The sequence below is a fragment of the Antechinus flavipes genome, chromosome 1 (assembly GCF_016432865.1).
Source record: "Antechinus flavipes isolate AdamAnt ecotype Samford, QLD, Australia chromosome 1, AdamAnt_v2, whole genome shotgun sequence".
NCBI lineage: Eukaryota > Metazoa > Chordata > Mammalia > Dasyuromorphia > Dasyuridae > Antechinus > Antechinus flavipes.
The window spans coordinates 583,564,372-583,590,337 of record NC_067398.1 but is presented as its reverse complement, the minus strand read 5'-3'; the positions used below and the strand labels follow the sequence as shown (position 1 = coordinate 583,590,337).

The 25,966-nt window shown below is 32.4% G+C and overlaps 1 protein-coding gene across 5 annotated transcripts in view; it reads left to right on the top strand.

Annotated features, from left to right (window-relative positions):
• Positions 1–25,966, top strand: part of STK3 (serine/threonine kinase 3) — a 539,323-nt gene that overhangs the window by 337,018 nt on the left and 176,339 nt on the right. For 4 of the 5 annotated variants that reach the window (XM_051970911.1, XM_051970912.1, XM_051970910.1 and 1 more), the window contains one exon: positions 12,270–12,320. The exons of the other annotated variant lie outside the window; for it this stretch is intronic. In XM_051970911.1, the coding sequence (XP_051826871.1) occupies positions 12,270–12,320 (51 nt within the window). The remainder of the gene's footprint in view (positions 1–12,269; positions 12,321–25,966) is intronic. 5 annotated transcript variants of the gene reach the window in all.

Genomic DNA, 25,966 nt, shown 5'->3' with positions numbered 1-25,966 from the left:
TCTGACAAACTGTTCCAACAGATAAAACTCTTAATTTGGTTATGGTATCATCTTTATTTGCAAATAATGTGCCCATTTTTACCTTATCTTGGTAAATAGTATTAGATGTTGGTACCATCCTTTTTTCCAATTTTACCAGAAGATTTTTGTCAAATAATGAGTTTTTGTTCCCAAAACTTTGATTTTTTGGGTTAATCATATACTAGATTATTATGGTCATTTCCTATAATATAATTTGTACCTAATCTATTGCAATGATCCACCACTTGATTTCTTAGTAACACATTATTTTGATAAGTACTACTTTATATGACAATAAGAAAAGAAAAAGAAATTAAAGGAATTAGAATAGGTAATGAGGAAACCAAATTATTACTCTTTGCAGATGATATGATAGTATATTTAGAGAACCCAAGAAAATCAACTAAAAAACTATTAGAAATAATTCACAACTTAAGCAAAGTTCCAGGATACACAATATAGTCACATAAATCATCAGCATTTATATATATTACCAACAACGTCCAACAGCAAGAAATACAAAGAGAAATTCCATTTAAAATAATTGTCAATAATATAAAATATTTGGGAGTCTACTGCCAAGGCAAAGTCAGGAACTATATGAACACAACTTCAAAACACTTTCCACACAAAGTCGGATCTAATCAATTGAAAAAATATCAAGTGTACATGGGTAGGCTGATTGACAATACAACCTATATTAATCTACTTATTCAGTGCCATACCAATCAAACTCCCAAGAAATTATTTTACAGATAGAGAAAATATAATAACATAGTTCATCTGGAAGAACAAAAGGTCAAGAATTTCAAGAGAATTAATGAAAAAAAAATGCAAATAAAGGTGACCTAGCTATGCCAGGTCTAAAACTATATTGCAAAGCAGCAGTCATCAAAACCATTTGGTACTGGCTAAGAAACAGAGTAGTGGATCAGTGGAATAGGTTAGGTTCACAGGACAAAATAGTCAATGTAGTAATCTAGTGTCTGACATATCCCAAACCCTCAGCTTTTGGGATAAGAACTCACTATTTGACAAAAATTGCTGGGAAAATTGGAAACTAATATGGCAGAAACTAGGCATTGACCTACATCTAGCACCCTATACCAAGATAAGGCCAAAATGGGTTCATGATTTAGAAATAGTGATATTATAAGCAAATTAGAAAAACCAAATATAATTTACCTTTCAGATCTGTGGAGAAGGAAGGAATTTTTGGCCAAAGAAGAACTAAAAATCATTATTGAACAAAAAATAAATAATTTTTATTATATTAAATTAAAAGGGTTTTGTACAAACAAAACTAATGCAGACAAGATTAGAAGAGAAGCATTAAACTGGGAAAACAGTTTTACATTCAAAGTTCTGATAAAGGCCTCATTTATAAAATATATAGAGAATTGACTCAAATTTATAAGAATTCAAGCCATTCTCCAATTGATAAATGGTCAAAGTATATGACCAATCTTCAGATGACAAAAGTAAAATCATTTCTAGTCATATGAAAAGGTGCTCTAAATCACTATTGATCAGAGAAATGAAAATTAAAAAATTTTGAGGTACCACTGCATGAGTGTGCATCACAACATAGCTTTTTCACTCTTTTTATTGTTTGCATGTATTTTATTTTTTTCTTATTTTTTTTCCTTTTTGATTTGATTTTTCTTTTGCAGCAAGATAATTATATAAATATGTATGCATATTGGATTTAACATATATATATATATATATTTACCATGTTTAACATATATTGGATTACTTGCCATCTTGGGGGGGAGGGAGTGGGAGAAAGGAGGAGAAAAATTGGAACACAAGATTTTGCAAAGGTTAATGTTGAAATATTATCTATGCATATCTTTTGAAAATTGAAAAACTTTAATAAAAAAGATTACTGCTTTATAGTTCAATTTGAGATTTGATATTGCTAACTACCTCCTTTCATATTTTTCATTGATTCCATTGATATCTTTAACCTTTCATTTTTTCAGATGAATTTTATTATTTTTTTCTAATTCTATAAAATATATATTTGATAGTTTAGTATGACATTGAATAAATATATTAATCTAGGTGAAATTGTCATTTTTATTATATTGGCTCCACCTATCCATGAGCAATTTTTAAGGAATTATTTTTTTTCAGTGAACTTTTGTACTTCCTTTTTCTTGGCCAATGCTAATTTTTTTAGGGATTTACTTTCCTTGATATATTATTGTATATATTTTCCCATGCTATTGATTCTTTTTTTCACGATTCTCCTGTATAAATCTTATTTGTTTTTCTTTTATTTTTAAAGCTTTTTATTTTCAAAACATATGCATAGTTTTCAACATTCACCCTTGCAAAACTTGGTGTTCCAAATTTTTCTTCCTTTTTTTCCTTCACCCCTTCCCCTAAACAATAAATAATCCAATATGTTAAACATGCACAATTCTTCTATACATATTTCCACAATTCTCAGAATGTACAAGAAAAATCAGATCAAAAAGGAAAAAGAAATGAGAAAACAAAATGAAAGAAAACAACAATAAAAACAGTGAAGATGTTATGTTGTGATCCATACTCAGTCCCCACAGTTCTCTCTCTGGATACAGATGGCTCTCTTCACCACAGGATTATTGAAACTGATCTGAATCATCTCATTATTGAGGAGAGTTACATTCATCAGAACTGATTATCGTATAATCTTGCTGTTGCCCAATGTACAATGTACATTGATTTCCTGGTTCTGCTCATTTTACTAAGCATCAGTTCATGTAATTCTCTCCAGGCCTCTCTGAAATCATCCTGCTGATCGTTTCTTATAGAACAATAATATTCTATAACATTAATATGCCATAACTTATTCAACCATTCTCCAACTGATGGGCCTCCATTCAGTTTCCAGTTTTTTTGCCACTACAAAAAGACCTGCCACAAACATTTTTGCACATGTGGGTCCTTTTCCCTTCTTTAATGATCTCTTTGGAGTACAGACCAAGTAGAGACATTGCTGGATCAAAGAGTATGCACAGTTTGACAGTGCTTTGGGCATTAGTTCCATATTGCTCTCTAGAATGGTTGAATCGCTTCGCATCACCAACAATTTATTAGTGTCCCATTTTTCCCACATCCCCCCAACATTTGTCATTGTCTTTTCCTGTCATATTAGTTGATCTGAGAGGTGTGTAGTGGTGCCTCAGAGTTGTCTTAATTTTCATTTCTCTGATCAATAGTGATTTAGAGCACCTTTTCATATGACTAGAAATGATTTTAATTTCTTCATCTGAAAATTGTTCATATCTTTTGACCATGTATCAATTGGAGAATGGCTTGAATTCTTTTAAATTTGAGTCATTTTTCTATATATTTTAGATATGGGGTCTTTATCACAAATTTTGGATGTAAAAATTTTTTTTCCCAGTTTTCTGCTTCCTTGGAAGCATAGCTAAGATATTGATGCAGTTTGAATGTTCTCAATTCCTGGTGGTCAAGAGATTAGTGGCAATAAGAGAGTTGTTAAATATCCCCTTTAAATCAACCGCAGATTTAGAGTGAAAGAATTCACTTATTCCCGAATCATTAGTTGCAAAATGAAAGTTTATTGTTATATAGAAAGCAGTTTGCCAAGGGACTGACTTCTATAGTGGTAAAGACCTATTAAGAAAATGGAGTTTTGGTGCTGAGAATACTTTCTCAGTGGGCAGAAGGGTCCTGTCAACTGAGCAAGCTACCTAGGGCCATCTGCAAAGAGGTTAGTTGAGGGAAACTGTTATATTGGGTATCTTGGTGGGGGCTGGAAAAACCTGAGCTGATCAGACAGGGATTCCTCAATTGAATGAGAATTTAGAATTTCTATGGGAGTTGATTTGCCCCTGAATAGTATTGCTTTTCTTATTCTGGGAGGGTGCGTCTTCTCTAGACTCCTTGGAGCATGGGAGATCCTGATCTCTGAGATCAGAAAAGGAGACACAATCTCTAAGAATGAAAATCTTAAACAGAAAACAACTTCAGTAAAGAGATGGAGCAGTTTCCCTCCCTCTTCAGTGTCACTTCCTGTAGGAGGAGATTTTTTTTTTCAAATTTCTATTTTGAAAATACATTACAATGTACCTTTATATACTTATATGTGTACTTGAAATATCTTTTTCCACCCTTTCTCACTTTTCCAGTAAAATGAAGTATCTTGAGTTAAGAAATTTTTTTTAAAAAATTTTTATATCTAGTTGTTTACACAAACTAGGTTTTTATTCTATATTTATTGAATTGAATCAAATTTCTGTCTGCATGTCAGAAACTCCTAATTCTTAAGGCTCTCATCAACAGAAGCCAGATTGCTTCAGGAAAAAAAGAATTGGAATAGAAATGTATTTTCATGATTCTTTTATATAATCTTTAGTCCCCAGAGAGGAATTGCTGCTTCTGAAGAGAATTTAAGTTATGTTTAGTTGTTGGTTTTGTAAACTGAAACAATAAGAAAAGAATTAAAAGTACTTGGCAGAATCATACTTAGAACTTTCTTAACAGATGCTTCTCTTTAGTTTGTCTTCTCAGCCAGTAGCTTCCATCTTAAGATAGTTCTGTCATTTGTTGGCCTGAATGTAAAAAGTCTGCCTACAACTATTTGCAAGAGTGATAGAATATATAGGACAAACTTACAGTTACAGAGTTATAGAAATTTAGAGCTTGTCTAAAGTTTTCACATTGCGCAGGAAAAAAAAAAAGTTTGTCTTGTTAAAACCATAGCCCCAACCTCCCAGAAAAACTGGATTTGGGAAACTAGATTTGAAAAAGACCCTTGTCTTCTTCTCTGTCAGAACCCTCCTGCATAAGAATAGCAATGAAAATTTCATGCTAGACTGATGTCTCCTTGCCCTTTCTTTGATGTATCCCCTTAACAAACAGTTGCAAAAATATCAGATAGGAAGCAGGCTATACTGTTTTCTGGTCTCTGTTGAACCCTATAAAAAGCCTGATGTCCTTTTGTTCAGGGCCACACATTTTGGGTCAACTTAAATTCTCCAATTAAACATTAATATTTCTCAACTTGTCTCGATACTTTGGCACAACAGTCTCATTCTACATTTTTGAATCTTTGTTTTCTCTAACAGGAGATCTGGATCATGTTTTGGTCATCTTCTGCTAGATACTGCTTCCTCATTGTGTTTTTGTGATACCTTTTCCTTTTCTTTTTCTACCTAGCTGATTACTTCTTTTCAGTTTCTAATTATCCATATCATTCCCCTTACATTTATGTGTGTCCCCAAAATTTTGTCCTTTGCACTGGAAAGTATTCTCTTCTTACTTCTGCCCCATAGAGTTTGCTCAAGTAATGCCTTCTGCATTAAGCTTTTCTTGATCTCCCCAACTGCTAATGCCTTTGTATTTAACTACTTTGTATATATTAACTTTATATTTATGCTACATATATATTTGTATATATGTGTACATGTAAATATGTATGTATATATGTTATATTTATACACATATTTTATATGTGTATGTTGACTGCCTCTTTTAAATATAAGCTCCTTGTGAGTTGGGATTGAGCAAATGTTGTATTTGTCTATTCTGCTCCTAGCACAGTACCTAGAGCACATAGAAGATACTTAAATGATTGGAAATTGGTTGATTAATTTTTGTGTTTTTGTATTTTGGATTCTTCCCTAAAACCATCTTTTAGGATCTTCTTGTGGTGTGGAGGTGACCTTGACTAGTAATATAGCAAGATGAATTCTCTGACAGGTACTACCAAGGTTGAAAGATTTTGAGTATAGAATTGGGGATGGACTGTATCTATATCATCAAGTTGTTCACAGGACTGTGATTTTTTTTTTTTTATTAAAACTTTTTATTTACAAAATAGATGCACGGATAATTTTTCAACACTGATTCTTACATAGCCTTGTATTCCAAATTTTCCCCTCCTTCCCTCCACCCTCTCCCCTAGATGTCAAGTAATCCAATATACGTTATACATGTTAAAATATATGTTAAATCCAACATATGTTAACATATTTGTACAATTATCTTGCTGCACAAGAAAAATCAGATCAAAAAGGAAAGAAAATAAGTAGGTTAACAAAATGCAAGCAAACAGCAACAAAAAGAGTGATAATGTTATGTTGTGATCCACACTCAGTTCCCACAGTCCTATTTCTGGATATAGATGGCTCTCTTCATCATGAGATCATTGAAACTGGCCTCAATCATCTCATTGTTGGAAAGAGCCACTCTGCATCAGAATTGATCGTCATATAATATTGTTGTTGCTGTGTACAGTGATCTCCTGGTTCTGCTCATTTCACTCAGCAAAAGTTCATGTAAGTCTCTTCAGGCCTCTCTGAAATCCTCCTGCTGGTCATTTCTTATAGAACAATAATATTCCATAATATTTGTGTACCATAACTTATTCAGCCATTCTCCAACTGATGGGCATCCACTCAGTTTCCAGTTTCTTGCCACTACAAAAAGGGCTGCCACAAACATTTTTGCACATGTGGGTCCCTTTCCCTCCTCTAATCTCTCTGTGGGATATAAGCCCAGTAGAAACACTGTTGGATTAAAGAGTATGTGCAGTTTGATAATTTTTTGAGCATAGTTCCAAATTGCTCTCCAGAATGGCTGGATCCACTCACAGTTCCACCAACAGTGTATTAGTGAACTGGTTTTCCCACATCCCCTCCAACATTCATCATTATCTTTTCCTATCATCTTAGCCAGTTTGAGGTGTGTGTAATGGTACCTCAGAGTTATCTTAATTTGCATTTCTCTGATCAATAGTGATTTAGAGCACCTTTTCATATGACTAGAAATAGTTTTAGTTTCTTCATCTGAAAATTGGCCATATCCTTTGAATAGGAGCATGATTTTCACACCCAGAGCAATCCATAGATCTTCCATGGAGGTACTAAGAAATATTCCGGAAGAGAGAGTATCCAGCCAAATAAAATTGTAGAGTATTGTAATATAATATTGAGGGCAATAAATCTGAGGACTAAAATATGTAATCCTTGATCAAAGATTGGACACTAGGATTGTCATAGTTTCAAGAATAATGGGTATAGTTGAATAAATTAAAAAAAAATAAAAGAAAACTTAGAGTTGAAATATAATACAGAAGTCTTTTGGGAAAATTTTTGCCTGCATCGGACTTACATTTAATATAATCATCCATATTTCATTTAATGTCCTCCAGTGATAGTCTTTTGCATACAGCCCTATGGCTGAGTCCTTAATTGTTGGTTTTTGTCATACTCAATGCAAAGAAAACACTTTTAAAAAAAACTTTTTTTCCTTCATCCCTGAAAAAAAAAGGTAAAAGGTCTTCTTCACTTTGATAGGGGAAGTCATTTACTCTAATATATGTTCCCATATTTATTTTAAGGCCTTGGGAGCAATGTTCTTTGGCTGTGTTTTTGAATCCTATTTTTAGCTTGACCCTTGCTGGTCCTGAGCCAGTAGTTGGGCCAACATGAAACAGAGCCAGATGGAATTAGACCACTGACATATTCCATAAGTTTAGATGATCAGATAATATATATCAGATTTTTTAATTTTAAAATTTCATAGCTACAGTCCTGTTTATTGAATTGTTGTAACCGAAGGGATGCCTGCATTTAGCAAACATTTGATTATATTCTCTAAATTCTATATGATGATTTTTCATATCATATACCTTGTTTTGAGTAAAAAAATTGATAGACCTATATGTTATATTAATCCAGATTCATAGATTTACTTTTTTTTTGAGTTTAGCTTACTGTAGGTAGAGTTAATAATTTAAAATCAATTTACTTTCCTGTCAATTGTAAATAGGACTTTAAAAAATGAAATGGTATGTGATGATTATTTTAAAATATGTCCAGGATTTTTTTTTTCTTTCTGGGTCATGTATAACAAATATTTAAAAATCTGTTTTTGAAGAGAACTATGGAACATTATTAGAAATAGTATACTCTGAATTGATTTTTATACATATTACAGGAATAGCTTATCTGATGAAAATGCATTTTGACAAACTGACATGTTTTGATAGGTGCTGAGGTAATTGTACAGATTTTTTAAATTAAGCAAGAATTTCAAACAGAATATTCTATAGGAGGTTAATCCTAATATAAAAGTTTAGGATTAAGTATTACTAACAATGACCAACATCTTCTTTTGACATTTTTTGACATGTGATATGAACTTGGTTCTGAGATTGAGCAGTTCTAAATGAAAGGAACATAATTTTATGGTAGTCTATGGGAATTATGCCCAAATATTCCATTCATTGGGCTAATAAAGTAATAAATATATTTTACTTTATTTTGACTTTAAATGGCTGATTTATGAAAAATTAATTCATTTTTAGGGGACAAATTAGCAGTTGTCTTTCTTGAGTGCTATTTTAAAATAATACCATTTTTTCATCATTAGAGAGAATATTTAGGTTCTCACATAAGTTTGATGCAATGCCCCAAATGAATGAAAATTATTATTCATGCACTTCATGAGCTTAAAATTTATAGAATGACTTTCTAGGATTTCCTAATTTTAAAACCATTTAAGCTTTGAAACAATTAAACTTTTACTCATTAAATACAACAAAATAAAAAATATGGTCCCTACTCTCAAGAGGTTCACAATATAATGTAAGAAACAACATATAATCAGCTATGTATAAATAAACTATATAAATGACAAAGTTAAAATAATCAACAGAAGAAATAAATTAGAATTAAGAGAATTCAAGAAAGCCTTTTTGAAAAAAGTGAGATTTTAGCTAAGCCTTGAAGATAAAGAAAAGAGATGAAGAAAGAAATTATTATAATCATGGTGGATACAGAGTTGGGAGATGGTGTGTCCTGAGGGAGGAACAGCAAGGATGTCATGACATCATAGAGTATATGGAGAGGGTGTAAGGAATAAATAAGATTGGAAAGATTTTTTTTTTTATCTTTTTAGCATTCATTTAAAAAAAAATTTTGAATTCCAGATTCTCTCCCACCTTCTTCCCTTCCCTCATTCATCAAGAAGGTAAGGAATATTTTAATTATCCATGCAAAATAATGCAAAGCATCTTTCTATATCAGCCATGTGGCAAACAAAATCAAAACCAATAATAGCAATAAAAGAATTATCTGCAGTAGAGATGTTATTATTGAATAACAGATCTTTTGTATATCATTTTACAGTTTATAAAATGCTTTCTTCTCAACAACCTTGCAAGATAGATAGCGTGTGTGTGTGTGTGTGTGTGTGTGTGTGTGTGTGTGTGTGTATCTCCCTATTTTTTAGATAAGAATATTGAGTTTCAAAGATATTTTGACTTTGCTATCCTAATTCTCCTATTGGTGAGTTCTTCTTGGATCCTTTATGTTGTGTAAGGCCCCAGACTGATCTATCTTCCTTCTCTTGGTTCCATTCCTTACTTTTCTAGACTTCAAAATCATGCTTTCTTTACTGCTGGCTTATCTTGAAACTTCCCTCAAATTCTTGGGACCTCTTTGCTCTGGAACAGACTACACCCTTGTGGCTTGCTTTTCCTGGAATGTATCTCTTACAGGGCTCTTTTCACTTTTCCCATTAATGTGTTCGTTCTGCAGCCTCCCTTTTATGGAACATTCCAGTTTGTTGAGGGATCAGTTTAGTCAGTTTTTTTGTTTTTGTTTTTGTTTTGTTTTGGTTTTTTTTTTTTTTTTGCTTAATTCCAGATTGTTTTCCAAAGTAGTGACATCATTTCACAGTTCCACCAACAATGTGTTAGTATGCCTCTCATTCTATAAACCCTTCAACATAGACTATCACTATTTTTTATCATGTTTGCCAATTTGCTGAGTATAAGATAAAGTAAAACCTCAGGGTTGTTTTTATTTTTATTTCTCTTATTAATGATTCGGAGCATTTTTTTTATATGGTTGTAAATACTTTTCAGTTTTTTTTGAGAACTTTAATATCCTTTGAACCACTGTGTGTGTGTGTGTGTGTGTGTGTCCGAATACATATTTACTAATTGTTTGAATGTCTTGGATATGAAATCCTTCTCAAAGAAATTTGATACGAAGATTTCCCATTTGACTACTTCTTTCCCTTCATAATGCACTAATTGAATTTCTAGATGCACTAATTTTGTCAGTACAGAAACTTTTAGTTTCATGTAATCAAAATTATCTAATTTATCATTTGTAATCACTACAAAATTACTACTATAATCTCTGTCTTGCTTAAGAATACATCCCTTACCCATAGCTGGGAGAAAAGTGAAGATAATGTTTCTCTTCTAATTTTTCTAATATTCTAATCATTAATATTAAGCTTTTTATATCAATTTAATGGCATATGGTTTAAAATACTGGTATAAGCCTAACTTCTACCAGACTATTTTCCAGTTTCCCCAGAAGTTTTTATCAAATACATTTTTTTCTTGATAACTTTATGCTTAACAATTTTTCAAGCACGGGGAGAGTGAGTTCCATTATTTTCTGATTCTATCTCATCTAGTCTGCTTATTTTTTATTGTTAAGCAAGATGAAATATTTTTGATGATTACTCCTGTATATAGTTTGAGTGCTATTTCCCTTTTATTTTTACTTCATTTCCTTCAATATTCTAGATTTTTTAATTTTTCTCAAATGAATTGTATTATTTCATCAAATTTCATAAAGCATCTTCTTGGTAATTTCATTGATATAGAATTCAAAGTGTAAATAAACTTTGGAAGCATTATCATTTTTATTATATTGACATGGACTAGCTATTACTATTGGATATTTCTCCAGCTATTTAAATTAGTTTTTGTTTCTTTAAGGAGCAGTTAGTATTTGAATCTATTTAAGTCTTTGATATGCTTTGATAGGTTGAACTCTGGATATTTTATATATTTTGTAATTAGGTGGAATAGGATTTCCTGTGCTATTATTACTGTTTTGGTTTTATTAATACATAGAACTGTTGATTTTTAAGGAATGATAGTCTTAAAAAACACATACATTTTTAGCCTTTGCTTTTGCTGCAGCTACTAATTGATTCAGTATTTTTGTTGATTCCCTAGGATTTTCTAAGTATGTCATCATCTCCTTAGCAGATAGGGATAGTTTTGTTTCTTCCACCTATCTTTTTTCCTTTAATTTCTTTCTCTTTTCTTTTTCCTTTCATTGGATTTCAAGAACTATATCCAATCGGGGAAAAGAGTGGGCATCCTTACTTTATTCCTGAATTTATTGGGAAATTTTCTAGTACATTGCCCTTGCATATGATCCTTACTTTTGTTTTGAAATAGATGCTTTTTTGTGATATTAACAAAGCCCATCTATATTTGCACTTTGTAGCATTTTTAGTATAAAAGAGTGCTCTTCTTTGTCAAAAGCTTTTTCTGCATCTATTGATATGATTACGAGGTTTTGGATATTTTAGTTTTTTATGATTAATTATAATGATTATTTTTCTAATATCCATCCGTCTTTGCATATATGGGATAAATCTCATGAAATCATAATAAATGATTTCTTGTATAAATCTTTTGTAGTCTGTTGGATAGGATTTTGTTTAAAATTTTTGAGGCAATCAGTGTTCATTAATGATATTGACTGGTAGTTTTCTTCTGCATTTTAACCTTTCCTATTTTGGTATTGATACTATACTTGTCTCATAAAAAAGATTCTGGTAGGGTTCTTTCTTGCTCAGTTTTTTTTTTTTTTTTTTTTTTTTTGAGAATAATATGTAAAATAGTGTAACTAATTGTTCCTTAAAATTTTGATAGAAGTTTTCTGTGTATCCATCAGGATCACTTTCTTCTCTTTTGGTAATTTCTTTATATCTAAATCTGAATTTTGTTTCCTTTTCTGATATTGGATTATTCAAGATTTTTATCTTGCCTTCTGATAGTTTTTTTAATTTATTTTAAGATAATCTTTTACTTGCTTTGTATTCTCAGTTTTGTTAGCATGTAACTATATATGTGTTCTGATTTAAAAAAATTTTTTTTCCTTCTGGTTCTGTTGTGATTTCACCATGCTCATTTCCTTTTTTTAATTGATCTGGTTTCCTGTCCTCTTTTAAAAATCAGATTAGCCAAAGATTATCAATTTTATCTTTTCAAAGAATCATCTTTTAGTTTTATTTATTGTTTCTATGAGGTTTTTTGGGTTCTAATTTATCAGTTTCTCATCTAATTTTTTGTTTGTGCTTATTTTATTTTTGTTTATTTGTTGGCTTTCTTATTTTTAAAAATTCATATTCAGTTCATTAATCCTTTTTTTTTCTATTTTGTTAATGTATGTCTATAGAGATATGATCTTTCCCCTGAGGACTGCTTTAGCTGCATTCCAGAAATTTTGGTATGTTTTTTCATCATTGTCATTTTCATTCACATAATTATAATGTCTTTGATTTGTTCCTTGACCTACTTATTAGTTAAGATTTCATGATTAATTCTCTATTTGTGTCTATTCCTTTTGTTTGTGGTACCTGAGCTTGTGACTTTTTATTGTATTATGGTATGTAAATGATATATTAACTATTTCTGCAATTTTACTTATGCTTCTAATATTTCTGTGCCCTAATAATATATTTTCAGTTTTTATAAAAATTCTACATACTGCTGATAAATATGTGAGTCTTTTGCAGTCATATTTAGATCTAGGTTAAATCTATTTTCCCTTTTGTTTATCTTTCTGTTAGATATATTCAAAATAGATATTGAAGTCTCTTGTTGCTATTGTGCAATCTGTATTCTTGTGGCTCAGGTAGTATTTTCTTTATGAATTTCAGTATTAAGGCATATGGGATGTATAAATTCATTCTTGATACTGGTTTGTAGTCTGATTCCTTTCACAATATATGTTTTTCTTGTTTGTTGTCTTTTTATTTGGGGGATTTTTTTTTTCTGCTTTATTATGAGAGGTATGTTTTATTTTCCTCCATTTGTCTGTATTAGGTTTTTTTCAAGTTACGATTTTTCTTCTTTTTTTGTTGTAATCAGTACTGTGTTCCTTCATTTATTTTGGCTTTATGATTTTTATTTATTTTAATGATTTTTAAAGAGACCTTATTGCTAGTTGCTCTCTTCCTTTCATCCTCATTTTTCTTCCAATTATCTTTTTCTCTTTGGGATTTTCCTCATTAATTCTTTGTTCTTTCCTACTTTTTTCTGTATATTTAATTCTTTCCTTCATTTTTTTTTTCATCTCAGTCAAGTAGATTTTCCTTTCTCTTCATTTAATCTTGTTCATTAGTTTTTAATTTTTTTTGTGTGTGTTCCCTTCCAGAGAAGATTTTTCTCTATTATCTTCTCTTTCTGTTTACTTTATATCCTCATTGTCTGATATACGATCCCTATAATTATCTCTCTTCTCTTCTCTGACTTCCTCAAGGAGCCATAATTTCAAAGATATCCATTTTGGACTTTCTTATGGAATATTTTGCCATTGCCTTTTAGAATGTACCCCAAGAGTTCCCTTTTTCCACTGCCCAGAACAATTCCTGCAGGTAACAAAAAATCAGTGCCTCATTTTAGGACTTGGCCACCCTTACTAGCTTTCTCATTATGTAGCCTAATACTGATTTATACCTTCCTTTGATTACCTTCTCTTTTCCATTTGCCTTAAAATTTTGTTTCAGCGTACATGTCCTCCCCCTCTCGCAGATGCTAGATGCCTCTTTAATATGCAGCTTCCTCCCTCCCAAGGTGGGATAAATGTTCAATAATTGTATTCCCCAGACTACAAGGTTCCCATCTCCTTTCACAGAATATCTCTTTTCACTCATAGTACACTTCGTCAGTGGGAACCATTCCCTTCTACTAAAGCAAGGTCTCCCCTCCCTTCCTTTCCATTTACAGTTCTTCTCCTCACCTCCTCATCCACTTTACTGTAGGTTCTTCTCTTTCTGAGACCACCAGGGGTGTTCTTACTTTCATTCAAATCTGTGTTTTCACCTGTGCATATCACATACTTCTCTGCTATCTTATTACTTCTCCTCTCCTTCCCCTCTTCTTTCACTCTCCTATTTTATAATGTAGTTCCATAAAAAAGTTTATTTAGCAGGAGATAGGGTATCACCAGATTCTTTCCATAGTGCTCTAGGCCTGCCTTCTCATTATTATTTCTACCTGACTTTTGCTTTCACCCTTGTTTCTTTGTGTACATTTAGAAAGATGTCTGTTAGTTTCACTATTGTTGATTCCTCTATTGCTGTTACTATCCTTGGATTCGATATTTGTTCACCTCACTTTGGCTTTTTATTCATTTACTTATTTTCTTTCTTAAAATATTTTAATAACATTCTTTTCTTTTTAAAATTTAACTTTTAATTCTCTCCCTCCCACCACTCCCCCACTCATTGAGAAGGCAAACAATATGATATCAGATATTTATGTGAAATCTTGCAAAATGTATTTCCATATTAGCCATGTCACACACAAAAGCAAAAAAAAAAAAAAAAAGATAATTGTACTTGAGTTTGAACTCAGAGTTATCAGTACACTTTCTGGAAGTAGATATTATTTTTCATTATGAGTCCTTTGAAATTGTCTTATATCATTGTTTACATTGTATACATTAATAGTTGATCATCATTGAAATATTGCTGTTACTATGCTCAGGGGTCACCTGATTCTTCTTGTTTAATTTTGCTTCAGTTCATTTAGGTGTTGCCGCATTTTACTGAAGCCATATTCATCATAATTTCCTAAAGCTAATTAATACTCCATCACATAGGGAAGCTGGTTGGTACAGTAGTTAGTGTAGTTGGTACAGTAGTTACTGCTGGGCCTGAAGTTCTGAAGATTTCCCTAAATTCAAATCCAAGCTCAGATGCTTATTAGTTCTGGGAACTTGGGGCAGATTCCTTAAACCTCTTTCCTTTGTTTTTCTCATCTGTAAAATTAAATGGAGAAGGAAATGGCAAATCACTTCAGTATCTCTTCAGTGAAAACCCCAATGAGGTCACAAAAGAGTTAGACAACAACTCCAAAACAATACTATCACAATCATATTTACAATTTGTTCAACCATTCTTCAGTTGAGGAGATCCTTTCAAATTTCCAATTTTTTGTCGCCACAAAAATTATCTATTTATTTTCAAAGTTTTTGAGTTTTCTTCTTGAAATCTTTGGTAATTTTGGTAATTTTCCTTTTATTACCCCCTATTGCTCATTTTCTGACTTTCTTTTTTCCCCTCTCATAGAGGTTTTCTTCGGGACTAAACCTCAAAGCATCTCAGCCTCTTCCCACAATGGGTAGTTCATGATATACTTGCCAAGGTCTCTTCCCCAGGAGATTTTTGGATGGATAGAATTGTTCCCAACTAAATGCTTAGTATTTCTTCAGATTTAGTGGAGTGCCACAGAGACCTTACTCACACTGTGACCTGTCCCTATATCCTGTCCTTTTCCCTCTGCTCTTTTGGTTCCTCACTTCTTTATCCTGGCACTGATTGTTTAAAGGTCTGCCAATGCTGCTGCTTTTGTATTGATTTTTTTTAGTTTGAATCTTGGGGAAGCAAGGGGAATGAGATACAATATTAAGATTTGTTTATAGCCCAAACCCACATCTTGCCCATTTCCTTCTGTTTCTGGCTCTCCTGCAGAGATCTTTCCTAACACAGAATGCTAACCACCAAGACACTGGCTCTTTGGCTTCAAAGAACTTCTTTAATCTAGAGTAGGGCTTAACCTTTTTCCACTCACTACCCCTTTTCACTTGAGAAATTTTTACATGATCCCTTCTTGAATCTGAGATGAGGTATTCCTGGAAATATTTGTACATGTGCTGTGCAAAGTGCTCATGTTGTGTGTTCAGAACCAAGGTTACAGTGAAGTCGTGGAATATAATACAGGCAAGCACTGCTGGAAATACCTTGGATTCATTGTTTGATTTTGAATTAATTCATTACTTTCAGAAATCTTTTTCTGTTGCCCAAATTTTTATGACCTCATGACCTTGTGACCCACAGTTTAGAGCGCTTTGGTCTAGAGCACCACAAAGGAGCATTGGCTCACAGTCCTGACCCAAGCCATCTCTGAAAATCCAGAGCTGGGATCCCCACAATGCTATAGCGAGAATAGAGAAGAGCATGGCATTGGATTTAGTTTGAGACCATATGAATCTGCTAATGTGTCTTTAATGTTGGTAACTTTTGACATCAGAGAGAATTGCTTAATGAGCTCCATGTAGAAGTTAGTTCATTGACTTGGTTTTTTTCCATATTTGTTTTTAATCTGAATTCTGAATGTTCACAGTGACATCTGAATTTTTCTTTTCTTTTCTTTATTTTTTTTTTGGGAAGAGGGAGGGGAATATGCTTTGAGTGGATCAGTAGAAATATCTAGTTCTCTATCTTGTTTATCATGTTGACCTAGAAATTGAGTACCCCATTTTAAGGATATGTAGGAAAGGGATTTCCAATCTAGACATTTATTATTAACCAACCAAGTATACAAAGACACAGTGAAAAAGAGCCTTTTCCCTCACAGAATTTATCACTCAATCCTTAACAAATGCATTTGCCATAATAATGGAAAATATTAATTTTTTCCCCCTTCTGGTTAGAATTTTGTTGCATTTTCATTTAGTCTTTAAAGATTCCTAGCTAGTAATTGCTAAAAATACTGGGAATACAAAACCAAAGGAAAATAGTCCTTGTCCTCCCAGAGCTTATATTGTACATTTGCAATAGTCCACTCAGAATCTTAATTTATTTTTAAAAATAAAACTTTGTTAGATTTGTATAAATCTGAAAGAGGCACTTATTATCTAGGTCTTAATTCAATTAACTTTTCCTTTTAGTACTTAAATATTATCTAGTTCAATACACGTGTATTTAATTTTTATATTGTTTCATTTTCTGTGGTGCTTTTAAGCATAATATAATTTCCCTGGGCAACTAGGTGATGTAGTACATCTGAAGTGAGGAATATTTGAGTACAAACTTAGCCTAGGCAAGTTACTTAACCCTAAACTTAGGGACACATTGGAAAAAGAAATGACAAACCACTCCAGTATCTTTGCTAAGGAAATCCTATGGATAATGTCTTTGGAATCATTTGTAGGGTGTTTCGCAACTGTATGATTGAACAGAAACAAAAAATAATTTCCCTTCCTGTTTATCTTTTAATTTTTTCCTTGTCCAACATGATGCTTATCATTCCTGCTTGTTTTAGATTCGGTTGAGAAATCAATTCTATTCCAATCCATCCTTTTTAGGAATGAATCTTTGTTTTCTGTTTCTTATATGCAGCAAATTAAGGTGTTTTCTTTCTAATTTGTTTTTCCATATTCTGTTTTATTTATTAGCTAATAAATAATATTAACTAATAATTGATCTTATCAATATTTAGGATTATATTTGAGGTTGTCTTATTCTCTATCAGATCCTGTTATTTCCTTTTTCTTTGGAAATAGGAAATAAAGCATTTTAAGTACCTATAGTCTCCTTTCTTACCTCTTTTTTCCATATACCCTTATATAATCCATTCACACACTCCTCTATTTTGTTACAGTACATTGTTCTTTTTTTATATGCTTCTACTACTATAATCTCTTCTTTTTTAAAAAAATAAAACTCTTCTTTTTTTATCTCTTTTAGATAGAGTTCCATTCATTGGAGCTGGATAAACACTTGTGAATTAGGATATTTGGTTGAATTATTCTGGTTTGGGATTGGGACTTAGAGTTAGCAACAGATGTTAAAATGGTTGGTAAAGGGTCTTGATTGGAGACCTTCATACATATTGATAGTCCCAGGAGCTTTCTATCTTTGTAGTTACTGTAGATATTGCCAATTGGAAACCAGATAGAAGAAGAAAAAACAATAACAATCATCATTATTAAAATAAATCAGCATTTGTATGTCTCTTTAATATTTCTAAAGCATTTCACAAAAATGATCATATTTTATCCTCACAATAAGCCTGCAGTGTAGGTCTTTTATTCCCCCTCTTACAGAAGAGGTTTTTGAGCCTGAGAGAGGTTAAGTGACTTGCTCAGGATCACATAGCTGCTAAGTTTCTGATGTGGAGTTTGAATTCAATTTTTACGGACTTTAGTACCACTCTCTATCCACTATAGTTCAGTTGAAAATAGAGTGGAGAGTTTGGGAGAGGCAGCATGAGATCATAGAAGTTCATAGAAATTCTCTGTTAGTAAACTAGATCATTGTACATGGCAACAGCAATATTATACAATGATCAATTCTTATGTATGTGGCTCTCTTCAACAATGAGGTGATTCAGGCTAGTTGCAATGGTCTTGTGAAGACAGTCATCTATACCTAGAGAGAAGATGGTGGGAACTGAGTGTTGTTCACAACATAACATTTTCACTCTTTTTGTTGTTTGCTTGCATTTTATTTTCTTCATTTTCTTTACTGGTTTGATTTGATTTTTCTTGTACAGCAAAATAATTGGATAAATATATTTGCATATATTGGATTTAACGTATTTCTACTATGTTTAACATATATTGGACTACTTACTATGTAGGGGAGGGGGTGGGAGAAGAGGGGGGAACTAGAACACAAAGTTTTACAAGGGCTAAGTTACAAAATTATCTATGCATATGTTTTGAAAAATAAAAAAGCTTTAATAAAAATTCTCAGCTACAAATAACGTTAATGATAATAACTAACATTTATATATAACATGTGAAGGTTTGCACAGCTCATTGCATTCATTAATTTACTTGATCCTCATAACAACTCTGAGAGACAGGTGCTGTTTTACACCATTTTCACAGTAAAGTAACTAAGGCAACAGAAAGGTTGTGACTTGCCCACAGTCGTATACTAGAAAGAGTCTGAGGAAGGATTTGAAACCTAGTCTTCTAAGTCATAGGCGCTATACGTTGTGCTGCAAAGTCAGTTATCCTATGGACATTTCTTTCTTCTGTTATTTTTGTGACTTTATGTCTGCCTGTTTTGAGGTAGTAAAAAGGAACCACACTTATATGCAATGTATTAGTTGGTCCTCTTGCAAACAATTTTATTAGTTTTAATTTGGGACAAGCTATGTATATTAACTTTTGATCCTGCCATTCTCACTAGTTTTGAAACATCTGAGATTCTGTTTCATGTTGATTTAGAAAAAAAAATAACATTGAGGACTAAATTTGCACTTACAGGTAAAAATGTACAAAATGCTTTATACACTAGTTGTCCTTTAAATTTGTGAAAATAATAAAAAATTATTAGTAAGATCAAGATTGTCCAATACTTTGCTACAGTTGTGGAATTGTGTTTGTCTGAAAACTTTTAGGAAAAAAAGGTAATGATTATTTATTTAGTATCTACCATTGATCAGGCACTATATTAAGCACTTAACAAATATAATCTTATTTGATTCTCACTACAACCCTATCAGGTCGAATATTTGTGGTTCCCATTTTACAGTTGAAGAAATTGAGACAGAGTTTATTAAGTGACCTGCCAAGAACTACATAGCATCTGAGGCAAAATGTGAATTCAGTCCTAGTGCTCTGTCCTTGGTGCCACCAAGTTGCCTAGTTAGAGATATAAGGAAAATTACCTTCAAGAATTTCAATATTCATGCAATAGGTCACTCTGCCTGCCTATCAAACACTATTATGTATATCTTTATTTCTGTAATATAACTTCTGTAAGAAACAGTAGCCAAGTGGATGAATGGTTTTTGGGTATACTTTGAAAATGTACTTATTTTAAAATACCCAATAGTTTATTCACTTTTTTGTGCTTTAGTATTTCTTGATATCTTTTCATTTTATATGATCTATTTCCAAATGCATCCATATCCTCCTTCCTTACCCAGGGAACCATCTTATGCATCCATATCCTCCTTCCTTACCCAGGGAACCATCTCATGATGTAAAGGATAAAAAAGAGAGAATGAAAAGGTAGTTAAAGTATCTAGCACATGAACTTGAGTCTGACAAGATGTGTAGTGTTCTGTATCTATATTCCTATCTCTGCAAAGAGGAAAGAGAAGTATATTTTCTCCTCTTTCTTGATGTCCATATTTGGTTGATAACTTTATAGCATTCAGGATCTTTTCATTTTGTTGTGCTTTCCTATGCATGCATTTAGTCATTAGTTCATAGAAACTTTTCAATTCTTTTCTGTATTCTTTAGATTCATTTTTTTATGGTATAATAATATATTACACTTGTGTACCATCATTAAGTCATCAAACCATCATTAACAGTTTCCTAATTGATGGCTAGTTCTTTGCTGTTACATAAAGGATTGTTTTAAATAATTTGAGATATTATGACCTTTGACCTTCCTGAGATGTATACCTAGCCATGGTATCGCTTGTCAAAGGATAGAGGGGCTATTTTAACTCTTTCTTAGTATGACACCATATTACTTTCCAAAATGGTTAAATCACTTCATGATTTCAACAAATTATGTCCCAATGTGACTTATTTTCTCCAGCCTTTATTCCATTTTAAATCATCATCAAATATTCAAATTGTCTTATTCCTGCTTACTTTGTTACTAAAACTAGAATAATATGTGGAAGTATTCATTGTATTCACTCACATATATTATTCAGGAAAACTCATTGACTATAATATTCAAAAGGAGATCTTTTTACATAAAATTCACTAATTCATTTTAATTGAAATTTATCAAATATGAACTATAAAATATAAAATTACAAACAACAAAAAGACCTAAAATTAGTTTTCAGTAAAATGAAGAACACGTAGTTTTATGGATAGGTTTTTGTTAAAAACTCTAATGTATATTGTTTATGCTTCATGTTTGTCATTAATAGGATCCAAATATGGAATTAAAAATTAATGAAGAGTTGTGAATTGTATATATTTCTTTAGCACTACAGTAGCCAAGCAGATGGTAAATGATTTACCCTCTAATATTATTCCCTACCCTTCTCTCCTATTGGAAAAAGGGGAGTGATATAGTCAGACATGTTCATTAGGAAAAATACTTTATTAGTTCTGTGGAGGATGGATTGGAGAAGGGAGAAATATAAGCAGAAAATTCAGGAAGCTGTTGCAGTGATCCAATTAAGAAATGATGAGAAAGCCTGAACTAGAGCTGTGGTTGTGAGTGAAAGGGATGGATGTAAAGGCTGTAGTAAAGAAAGATAGGCAGATCAAGATTTGACAGCTGCTTAAATATTTGGGGTGAGTGAAAATGAGGAGCCTAGAATGATAGTGAGGTTTCAAACTTGCCTGATGGGGAAGCATAATGATGTCATTAACAGAAATAGGAAAGTTTGGGAGAGGAGAATTTTTAGAGGAACAAATAACTTCAGTTTTTAATATGTTGAGTTCATGGTGCTTAGGGTGCATCCATTTGGAAATATATCATAACCTTTGATGGTGTGGACTTGGGACTCAGGAGAAAGATTCTGAGAAGTATTTATACAGAGGTAATTGAGCCAGTGATGCTAGCAAAATCACTGAATGAGACACCAAAGAGAGAAGAAGAAAAGGAGGTAGTTGTGTTGTAGCAGAAAGAATGCTTAGGTTTTGAGTCTTAGGACCTTACATTCTTAATCTTCTGCTAATTATCTGTGAGAATGTGGCTGATGTTGTTTACCTTTTTGAATTTCAACTTTTTCAACAGTAAAGTCAGGATAACAACACTTGTATCACTTCATGGTGATGTTGAGAAGATCAAATAACATTTTGTTAAAACACTTAAAAATTTTAAAAGTTTTTATTATACTCTTTGTTATTGTTACACAAAGTTTCTTAATAGACATTGTAGGGGATAAAGGACTTTAAAATATGTTCTGCAGATGAGAGTTTATTTTAGGTCATAAAAAGATGGTGAAATGTGTGTGTATAGGGTTATTGTAGCTTAAATTATTCAATTCTTTTTTGAATTAGTAATGATGACTGGTATGTTTCTGAAAGTTGTATATGGCTATTAGTAAATGTCAAGAGAATTATGAAACATATATATTCACAATTTTGTAGTGGAATTTATTCTAGTTTTCTGTCTTTGGTGCCACCTTGTGGTTTTTCTAATGAACTTACTATAGCCAAAAAGTTTTATGGTGCTTGTAAAATATTTTATTCTCTTTGTTAATATCTTTATCTTTGTAAATTCTTTGAGATACTCTTGATTGTAAAAGAAAAGAAATTAATGGTTAAGACTGTTTCTTCTTCTGTGCAAAGAGGATGTAAAATAATCTGTTATTTGGAAAAACTTTTACTGTAATGCCATGAACTTGTTCAGCCTTACATCATGGATTCTCTGAAGTATTGCCCATAGCTAGCCCTTGTCACACTTTTAGGTTTGATTCATTGATGAACAAATCGTTCATGACTATTTTTCTGATTCTGAAAGTTTTGATGCATTTTTAAAACATGTGTATGAAACTGCAAAAGTTTTAATCCAAGGGGCGGCTAGATGGTACAGTGGATAGAGCCCCAGCCCTGAAGTCAGGAGAACCTGAGTTCAAATCTGGTCTCAGACACTTAACACATCTTAGCTGTGTGACCCTGGGCAAGTCACTTAACCTCAATTGCCTCAGCCAAAAAAAAAAAAATTATAATCCAAGACTGAAGTTTGTATTTGTTTGTTAAAGGGAAGTAGGGTAAAATCAGCAGTAAAATGGAAGTACCATCTACTTACTGAAACAGGACAAAAATTCATTCATTTTACAAATTTCTAGGTACTTTTAGGCCTTAGTAAAAAATTCAGCTGGTGACCTATTGGTGTATATTTGTTTCTTTATCAATCTATCCTAAAAGCAAGCAGCTGGTCCTCTGATCATTTGAAGTAATTTATTTCTAATACTATCTAATCTGCTTTGTTAAAATATTTGAATAGAACATGATACTCAGGAGGTCAAGATTTCCCATTTGATTCTTCTGACCATGAATACAGCCTTAAATTAAAAAAGGAAAACAAATCAACCTCAGGTTCAGCCTTCTTATTTATATATACAGTCATTGAGAAGAAAGAAGATATAATTAAAACTTGTAGAATTACCACAATTACTCTTATCAGTAAAGGGAAAACAAATTGAAGTATTTGAAAAATTAAAAATATGCTGTAGTTATTTATTGTGCAGGAAAAACTATGCCATTCTACTATAATGAGCCATAGAGTTGTATCATACTAATCTATTACTATCTCCCATAATATTAATCAGCATTTATTAAGCACTTGCTCTGTACTAGTTACTGTATTAAGCTTTGGAGATTCAGAGACAGTTTTTGTCCCTAAGGAGGGGTAATATGTTTAAGTATATTAAAAAAATATATAAGATGATTTTGGGGGAAAAGCACTATCTACCAAATGGATTAGAAAAGACTTTACCAAAAAAAAAAAAAAAATGGTGTTTGAATTGAGCCATGCAGGAAACTGATATTTTGAGAAATTGAGGTAATAAAGAAGAGAATTTCTGGCCTGTGCAAAAAACAGATTTGGGAAATGAAAAACCACAAGTAAATGGTAAGAAGGTCAGTTTGGTTGGATTGTAATATGTGAAAAGGGGATTAATGTCTAATAAGGTAGACTAAATAGCAAATAGAAGAGTTTATAGTTGATGAAAGTAATAGGAAATCAATTGGTTTTATTGAGTAAGGGAGAAATGAGGTCAAATTTGCTCTTTAAGAAAATCAGTTTGATAGCTGTGTGAAGAATAGATTGAAATGGGAAGAGATGAGATAACCTGACCAATTGAAAAGCCTGATGAGAGGTTAAGAGGGTGTAATCTGGGGAGTGGTCCAGTTGAGTGGTAAGAAAGGGACAGGTATGAGAAATATTAGAGAGGGAGAAGCAATAAGATGTGTGTGATGAATGAGAATGAGGAAATTAGGATAGTCTCTACATATCCAACCGGTCACTGAAAAACAGCCCACTTGTTGCCATTGCCTCTTCCTTCTGCTCTTATATGGCTCTTATATACCACCTCTTGTGGTAGAGGAACAAAAGCCATAATATCAGTTATAGATGAGTGATAGAAGGCAGGTATAAATATAAACAGTGCTGTACTCAAAATCATATTCTTTTACAAATTTCTCATCATTGTTAATTGTATGATATTCTCTTCATTTTGTAAGCTTGGGCTTTTATCTAATTTGTCTTTCTTTTTTCCTCACTTTTCCCCCCCAACACCCCTCTCCAGTTTAATCAGTCACCAAGTACTGCTGTGTCTTCTTTCTCCATGGTGTTTTTCAGATTATGCTCTTCTCTGTTTCCATAGTAACTGATATTGTCCAGGTCCTCATCACCTCACATCTGGATTGCTACAACAGCTTCCTGGCTGGTCTTTTGTCTGAGTTTCTCTCCATTCCAGCCTCCCTCCTAGTCCAGTTCATACTGCACACAGCTATGAAGATAGACCTCAGATACTGTTTTCTTTACATCAACTCTCCCAATTTCTTTCTCCAACTCAAGAACAGGGGCCTAGTAGCTGTCCAGTGCCTAGTAGATCCAATCTAAACTTTCTTCACTGTGATTTCAGATGTTTCATAAACTGTGCCCTATTCCATACTAATTCAAACATTTCTCTAAACAGGATGTACATGATTTTATGACATTTTTCTCCTTCTGAAGAATTTTCCTGCTTCCTCTGTTATGATTTATATATCTTTAAAGATCCAATTAAAACTTGTTTTTAGGGGCCTGGACTTGTGGTTTCATCTATATAGGGAGTGGGGGGTGGTGAGAAACCTCTTTCTGCCAATGCAGATCAGTAACTGCTATGTAACTCATTAGAAATTATATCGAGGAACTGACAAGTTATGTGATTTGTCCACAATCCCTTAGCTAGTAAATACAGTACAGTACACCCTTGAATCCAACTCATCTTGACTTTGAGGCCTTCCTCAGACTACTCTGCTATGCTGTATTGTACCATAACCTCAGTTAAAACCTTCCTTAATGACTCTAATTCCTTAATTTGAATTACTTCAACAGTTATGCCCAATTTAAATTACATTCTCATATACTTGTTTGTGTTCTTTAATTATCTCAGTTGTATTTTTTGTTTCCTTGACTAAATTATGAGCTCCCCAAGGACAGGGACTGTGATCTCTACATTTTTATTATAACACTTGCAGCTTCTCCTACTGTCCTGTGAAACCTTTAGGTGTCTAGTATTATTTGATATTGATCTAATGATGCTAATAATAGAGTATATTGATAGTAATTATGATCACAATGAAGAAGATGACTTCATTTAATTCTCATAAGAACTTGTGAAGTCAGCAGTATAAATATTGTGAGATACATTTTATAAATGAGAATTAAAGAAGTTAAAATGAAAATGTTCAGTATCACATAGTTAATATATAATTAAGTGGGGCTCTGAATCTTGTGCATATCCAACATCATCGTGTTGTCATTGTAACTGGATCTATATACACAGTGTCTCATTCACAAGAGATCTTCACTGATACATGTTTTTTTTTTTTAATTTAAATTTTATTTTATTTAATAATAACTTTGTATTGACAGAATCCATGCCAGTATAATTTTTTACAACATTATCCCTTGCACTCGCTTATATTTCGATTTTTCCCCTCCCTCCTTCCACCCCCCCCCCCAAGATGGCAAGCAGTCCTATATCTGTTAAATATGTTGCAGTATATCCTAGATACAATACATATTTGCAGAACCGAACAGTTCTCCTGTTGCACAGGGAGAATTGGATTCAGAAGGTAAAAATAACTCGGGAAGAAAATAAAAAATGCAAATAGTTCACATTCGTTTCCCAGTGTTCCTTCTTTGGGTGTAACTGTTTCTGTCCATCATTTATCCATTGAAACTCAGTTAGGTCTCTTAGTCATAGAAATCAACTTCCATCAGAATACATCCTCATACAATATCGTTGTCGAAGTGTATAATGATCTCCTGGTTCTGCTCATCTCACTCAGCAACTGATACATGTTTAAATACAGATAGATAGCCATACAAAGGTATACCTTGTACAGTAAATAGATATCTGTACTGAGAGTATTATACACAAAACAATTCATAGCTATTTACAACTATACTTTAATGTATAAAGGCATAT